We start from the raw sequence: 6,897 nt of genomic DNA, 5'->3' as shown, positions 1-6,897 counted from the left end.
TCTCTCTCTCTCTCTCTCTCTTTTATCTGAATCTAAAGAACCCCAAAATAAGGCAACAACAACAACAAAAACTTTCCAAAACCAGAAGAGAACCCAGAAAAAAACTACGACATACAAATCCAGAAATCTCAAAAAATAATTTTTTGCTTCTTCTTTTTCCTGCATTTTTCCAACAGCCAAACATATTTACAAGATGAAAATAAATTGGGAGGAGAGATTTCTACTGGCCTCGATTTGCTTTCATCAGATCTCGTCCTCCGTCGTCGGTGCTCCGCCGATCTCTTGAAGTCCTCCATCTTCTTCAACCCTTCGACAGTGGCCAAACCTTGATCCCAACTCTTTCAAGTCTGTCGTTTATGGCTAGAACATGTCATCTTCCTCGCTGGATCAAATCTAAGGCCTCCTTCATCTTTCCCTTTCTTTCTCTCGATCTCTCTCTCCTCTCAATCTCAGATCCGTTTCAATCTCTTACCCTCTCTCTCCTCTCAATCTCACATCTGTTTTGATCTCTCTCTATCTCTCTCTCTCTCTGTATTTTCTCGATCTCCCTCTCTTTCTCTCCTCTCAATCTCAATCGTTCTTGGTTTGGTCACACTCTCTCTCTTTTCTCGATCTCTCTCTCCTCTCAATCTCTCAATCGTATTCTTTTTATTTTTCTTTTTAAAAACCAATCCTATATTCAATCTATTTCCTCTCTGATTTAGAGGTTAGTTTTTTTAAAAAATTTAATTTAATAAAAATACTTAAGTTTTATGTGTATTTTAATTTTGTAATTTTTCTAATTTAAAAAATAAGTTTTATTTTTATTTTTTTAAACAGTTTAAATATATATTTTTTATTTTTAAATGATTTTTAAATAAGTTTTAATAAATTTTAAAATGAAAAATAAAAAGTAATGATGTGGACTAATAAAAGGATGACACGTGGACACTTACCTAGAAGAAAACGGAGAGGTACCTACGGAAGTTCCAGAAGTGTGACGGAAGGTATTTTTACCGCTAAAAATATGACTTAGGTATTTATCAGCTATTCGGGATAAAACTTAGGTATTTTTGCCGCAAATTACTCTTTTAATAATGAGAGAATGTCAAAGTTTAAATATGGTAATTAGCCTAATTAAAACATTCATATTTTTTATTAAGTAAAAAAGAAAAGAAAAGAAGTGTTCTGCGATAGCCGCAGCTGCACAAAAAGGGACAGAGAGTGAGGGAAGCATAAAGGCAAAGAGAGTAAACTCTCGCGAAGGCACAACAAAGAAACGAAGAAACCTTCCTCACTTCCTCTTCTCGTATTCTGGTGACCTCTCTCTCTCTCTCTTAACACTCTGTTTTACTCTTTATAATAATGCCTAATAATACCACCACACCCATCGCCCTCCACTTTCCTACCTTCGATTTTTACTCTCTTTTTGCACCCCCATTTAAATAAAAATTGAAACTTTAAGGGTGAAGAAATTAAAAATTAGGGAAGTGAGTTCAAAGCGGTGCAACTGGAACTGCTTTTTATGCAATCTCCATAATTTTGTTTTGGGATTATATTATAGTCTCTTCTTCTATTATTGATGGAGTCTCGGGTTAATTTAATTCTTTGTTACTTTTATCTAATTGATTAATTTTTCATAGTGGGTACTATTTTTTTTTTCTTTGCTGCAAATGCTAAATTTTCAATTATGCTTTGATTAGTTATGAGTTTATAGGTTGAGAAATTCTATTCAAATTATCAAGCTTTATTAATATTTTTAAATATGTTTGTTGTGATATTTGATTAGATATTTGTCTTTTTGGTTAGTTGGTGATAGAAGATTTGGCAGCATGTCTTGGTGCACGATTGAGTCCGACCCAGGTATGATTATACCACTCCCTATTTATTCCATAAATAATTTGCGGCATACAATGAATCGTGTTGTGTAGAGGGACAACTTATTTTGTATGAATTAATTTCTTCGTTTTTAGTTTCTGCATTTGTTTACGAAAAAAATACGAGCCTTCACTGTGTATGTTGAGCAAGTTGGGATTGAAGATTTTGTTTTTAGAAGGTAATAAGTTGAGGTATTGGGTTGTTAGGTGGAGAGAGAGAGAGAGAATTTGGGTACTACTAGAGAAACCAGTGCTGTGTCATTGTGAATTGTTGTCTTGAGTTTAGCTCTTCTTTAATTGGCCTTTGCTACACTTACAATATTGTGCTATTTTAATCACATGGATGAATTTTGATGAACTATTTTGGTCATTTTATTTACATGTTTTTGTTCTGCGAGTTGTTTTACATGCACTTAGCCTGCAGGTTTTCAGACGGGTGTTTGGGTGGATTTATATTGTATTTTGTGTATCAGGAAGGCTTCTGTTTTATTTACACCTATGGAAAATGAGTTTTTATTGAGGGGCAGGTAGTAACATTATTGATTAATACTCATTTGCTCTAAATCATGTGAAACTTTTACTTTGACACCAACCAATGATAAATTTTGTATTTTACTGACTCCAAAATGAATAATGAACGAGAGAGAGAAAGTATACTAGTTGTATGTGCTACATGCATCTGAGATATGTGTAGGCTGTTAAATTTTAAATTGACACCAAGTCTAAATGCTGTGTGCCCTATTTTTTTTAACTCCTACTCAACCAACTATGTGGGTGGAGTGTATAATTTCTATCTTAATCCCCTGATAATGTTTCCCTGCACCACTAGATCTGACCATGGCATTGGTTCTGGATATGAGTGAGTCTATACACCAGTGATGTGGGAGTTGTAGGGTGTCTGAATGTGTAGTACATTTCTTTAATGGTTTTGGCTTGTGTTTCAGGGGTATTTACTGAGCTTATCCAGCAGATGCAAGTTAAAGGCGTGCAGGTAAGTTTTAATCCAATAATATGACATTTAAATGTAAAAGTACTAGGCGCTAATGCTAGCTTGCAGTTCATTTACTTCTTAGTTTTTATTATATTCCCCTTATAAATGCTAGTTTTGTGGCAGTTTCTTTGAATCTTTCTAGAGGTCTTGCTTTCCATTATGATTGTGTTTATGCTGGCTATTTCATTTTGTTAAGAGTTACCAGTTGGCGTATACCAATACCATTGTGATGATTTTTTATGTTTTTGGCAGGTTGAGGAGTTGTATTCATTGGACATTGATTCTCTGAACAACCTAAAGTGAGTTTGTAGTGTATTTAAAAAAGTAAAATCCAATTAGAACCAGTCATGGTGGTCTATATAGTTCACACTTAATTTCTAACGAAACTACTAATGTACTTCTTCCTCCTTTACAGACCAGTATATGGTTTGATATTCCTATTCAAATGGTGTCCAGGCGAAAAGGATGAACGCCCTGTAATTAAAGATCCCAGTCCTAACTTGTTCTTTGCTAGCCAGGTTAGTTTCATAAAACTTTTATCTGCTGGTCTCGATGTCCATTTTGTAATCTTTACCTAATTTCTCTCTCTATCTTGTTTTAGGTTATTAATAATGCTTGTGCAACTCAAGCAATCTTGTCCATCTTGATGAACTGTCCAGATATTGACATTGGACCTGAACTAACCAAACTGAAAGATTTTTCAAAGAATTTTCCACCCGAACTCAAAGGTTTGGCAATAAATAACAGTGAACCTATACGAACTGCCCACAATAGTTTTGCAAGGCCCGAGCCTTTTGTTCCCGAGGAGCAGAAGGCTGCTGGCAAAGATGATGACGTATACCATTTCATCAGTTACCTGCCTGTTGATGGTGTGCTATATGAGCTTGATGGTTTAAAGGAGGGACCCATTAGTCTTGGACAATGCCCTGTTGGGCAAGGTGACCAAGAATGGCTTCAGATGGTGCAACCAGTAATCCAGGAACGCATTGAGAAGTATGCCAAAAGTGAAATAAGATTCAACCTCATGGCAGTTATCAAGAACAGGAAAGAGATATACACAGCTGAACTCAAGGAGCTCCAGAAAAAGAGGGAGCGAATCTTGCTACAGATAGCTGCCTTGCAATCAGACAGACCAGTCGACAGTAGTAAATTTGAAGCCCTAAACAAATCTCTTTCAGAAGTGAATTCCGGTATTGAGGGTGCCACTGAGAAGATTTTGATAGAGGAGGAAAAATTCAAGAAATGGAGAACCGAAAACATACGTAGGAAACACAATTACATACCCTTTTTGTTTAACTTTCTCAAGCTTCTTGCTGAAAAGAAACAATTGAAGCCCCTTATTGAGCAAGCAAAACAGAAGAAAGGAGGATCTCGGTGAATGCGGTGTTATGGCTAACTGTTTAAAAGGGGATTTTGGTTTCCTTCTCAGTTAATGTACCGAATTTAAATGAGTTTTAAGATAATGACTTATTTTTATTCCATCAAATTGTTTGATTGTTGAGAACATCTTGGGTTGTTTTTACCTTAAAATATCACTTTCCCCAGGTTTTGGATGATCCTACTACTGCTCTGTCTTAGTAACTCCTCTCAACATGGAATAGAGACATGCTTTGAATTCGTTTTCTTTGTATGTGAACTAAATTACTTGGCTTCTTCATATTAAATAGAAGATATTAGCTGAAAGAGGTCTGGTAAAATTTTGATGTGGTATTTGGACATTGAGAGAGGGGAATTCGAATTGGCTCTCTTGTTTTTCTTCTCTTTTAAAAAATACTTTCTTAATATTTTAAACCAATATTTCTTTCTTTGTTATATTATTTGCTCCAATTGTTTTTAGATATGATTATCCCTCAAGTATTAACAACAATAATATTCAACTTGGTATGTTTTAAATCATTGAAGTGAGGTGTAAGTATTTAAGCAAAATATTAGGAGTAAAATACTAATAGTGTAAATCCTCTCTAAATCTAATATTGATAACCTTGCATCTTCATGATCTTGTGTGGATATATATTAATTTACTAGGTGATTGTTACGTGCCAAGCCACGTAGTGTTAGTTTTATTTAATATTTTAGTTTTTTATTTTAATTAATAATTAAAATAGTATAATTATTTGAACGATTTGTTTTATAAAAATAAAATATGTGTAAGTAAATTTAGTAAGTAAAACATAGTTGTGTTATAATAATGTATGTTATTAATAGTAAAATGTACATTAATCTTCTAATTGAAAAAAGTTCTATTATCTCATTTCATATCTAATAATAGCTACACAACTATATATTTATAGACTTTCACATTATTTGCAAATTACTAATAAGCACCAATAATATTTTCATATTCTAATATTTTTCAACCTTCTCCTCTTGGTGGTAAAATTAAAAATAAAACTAAAAATAAGCACAAACATATAAGGTAAATACTAATTACAGCCCATTTCATCTTTTTTTTTTATTATTATTTTTTTAAGCCCAAGCCCAAAAATCTCTAAGCCAACACAATCAATCTTCTTTTATATTATCTTTTCTAGATATTTTATCTATATTTTTCTTTTTTAAAAAATAAATAAAAAAATTATTAATATTCTCCCAAGATTTTTAAATAAAAAAATTATTAATATTCTCCCAAGATAGGTTTGTTAGAGAGATATGTGGCTAAGATGATTTTTTTAATTTAAAAAGAGATTATTAATATTTAAAAGATTGTTTATTTAAAAGATTATTTAATTTTTTGGGTTTAATTATTGGGTTTATTTTTTAACGGGAGATATACCTAATCGTTAAATTTAACAGAATATTCTTTTATTTTTAAGTATATTCTGTTAAACCAAGAATGTTAAACCAAGAAATGCCGTTAGATAGGCACTTTTAATATATAAAGATATTTTTTAGATAAATTTTTTGTATATTATTTTGGTAATAATTAAATAAGAATATTTGTGTTATTATAAATAATGTTTTTTTCTTCTTCTTTTTAAATGTATAAATAATTTAGGGGTGTTTATTGGATCACATTCAATAGATTTGGATTCAACCGATCCAATCCAATTATTTATTGGATATTGAATTTTATCATCTGATTCAATCCAATCGAATTAAGTAATCCGATCCAATCCAATGGATGTATTGGATTGGATCGGTTCCAACCGTTGGATGCCTTAATTGGTTTTCTATTGGATTGGATTGGATCCAACCAATCCATTTTAGCTACCATTTATGTTGATTTCATTAAAAAGAAATATATACATAATAAATATATAAATAGAATTTAAAACTTAATAATCAAACATACATAATAAACATTAGTTTAGTCCAACCTAATTCTCATGATCTCATAATAAAACCACTAAAAAATAAAATTTATTCAATACGCATTGACAATTTTGTTAGAGTTTAGAAAGATGAGAATTAATATTTCAGATTTAAGATTTTTTTTCATAAATCTCACGTGTTAAATGTATATTAAATCAATTAATATATATTTTTAAATAAAATATATTAAATATATAAAATTATAAATGTATTTTAAAAATATATAAATATAATTGAATGACCATTGGATGATAATTGGATCGGTTTGGTCGGTTATCTATTGGATCGGATGTCCCATCCAACAACTGATCCGATCCAATTGGATTTTCAAAATTTACATCCGATCTGAATTATGATTGGATATCCGATTCTATTGGATGAATCGATTAGAATTGAATTAGTCAGTTGTAATTAGATTGGATAACTTTCTACACACCATTAAGATAAACAAAATAGGATTCACAATGAAAGTAAATATATTCATAATCTTAATTAATGATAAGAGTATAATATGTCTATAGTTCACTGAAGTTTCAGTAGATTTTTATATATTTCAACATTATAAAAATATTTTTAGTCCTATTTTATAATGATTATGTAAGATGTATTTATAATCACTTGTACATATATTTTTTTTAAAAAATCTAGTTTAATTGTGTAGTGAAAGGTTAAAATGATGCCATATTAGGATTTCTTTTTTAAGTATATCAAACACACTATATAACCAACACAATTATA

General features: G+C 31.1%; 1 protein-coding gene across 2 annotated transcripts; it reads left to right on the top strand.

Moving 5' to 3' along the window:
• The first annotated feature begins 1,132 nt into the window (after positions 1-1,132).
• LOC115706015 (ubiquitin carboxyl-terminal hydrolase 2) lies at positions 1,133-4,391 on the top strand. Of its 2 annotated transcripts, none has more exons than XM_061108198.1 (6): positions 1,133-1,296; positions 1,789-1,842; positions 2,801-2,847; positions 3,100-3,146; positions 3,263-3,365; positions 3,449-4,391. In XM_061108198.1, exons 2-6 carry the CDS (start codon positions 1,812-1,814, stop codon positions 4,223-4,225), a joined length of 1,005 nt encoding a protein of 334 aa, XP_060964181.1. In that variant the 5' UTR covers positions 1,133-1,296; positions 1,789-1,811; the 3' UTR covers positions 4,226-4,391. The 2 variants fall into 2 exon arrangements, with proteins under 2 accessions (XP_060964181.1, XP_030489371.1); XM_030633511.2 differs by lacking the exon at positions 1,133-1,296 and adding an exon at positions 1,379-1,625.
• Positions 4,392-6,897: the final 2,506 nt, after the last annotated feature.

Source organism: Cannabis sativa, chromosome 1 (assembly GCF_029168945.1).
Source record: "Cannabis sativa cultivar Pink pepper isolate KNU-18-1 chromosome 1, ASM2916894v1, whole genome shotgun sequence".
Taxonomy (NCBI): Eukaryota; Viridiplantae; Streptophyta; class Magnoliopsida; order Rosales; family Cannabaceae; genus Cannabis; species Cannabis sativa.
The sequence above is the reverse complement of the archived record's forward strand: the minus strand, read 5'-3'. Positions and strand labels throughout refer to the sequence as shown.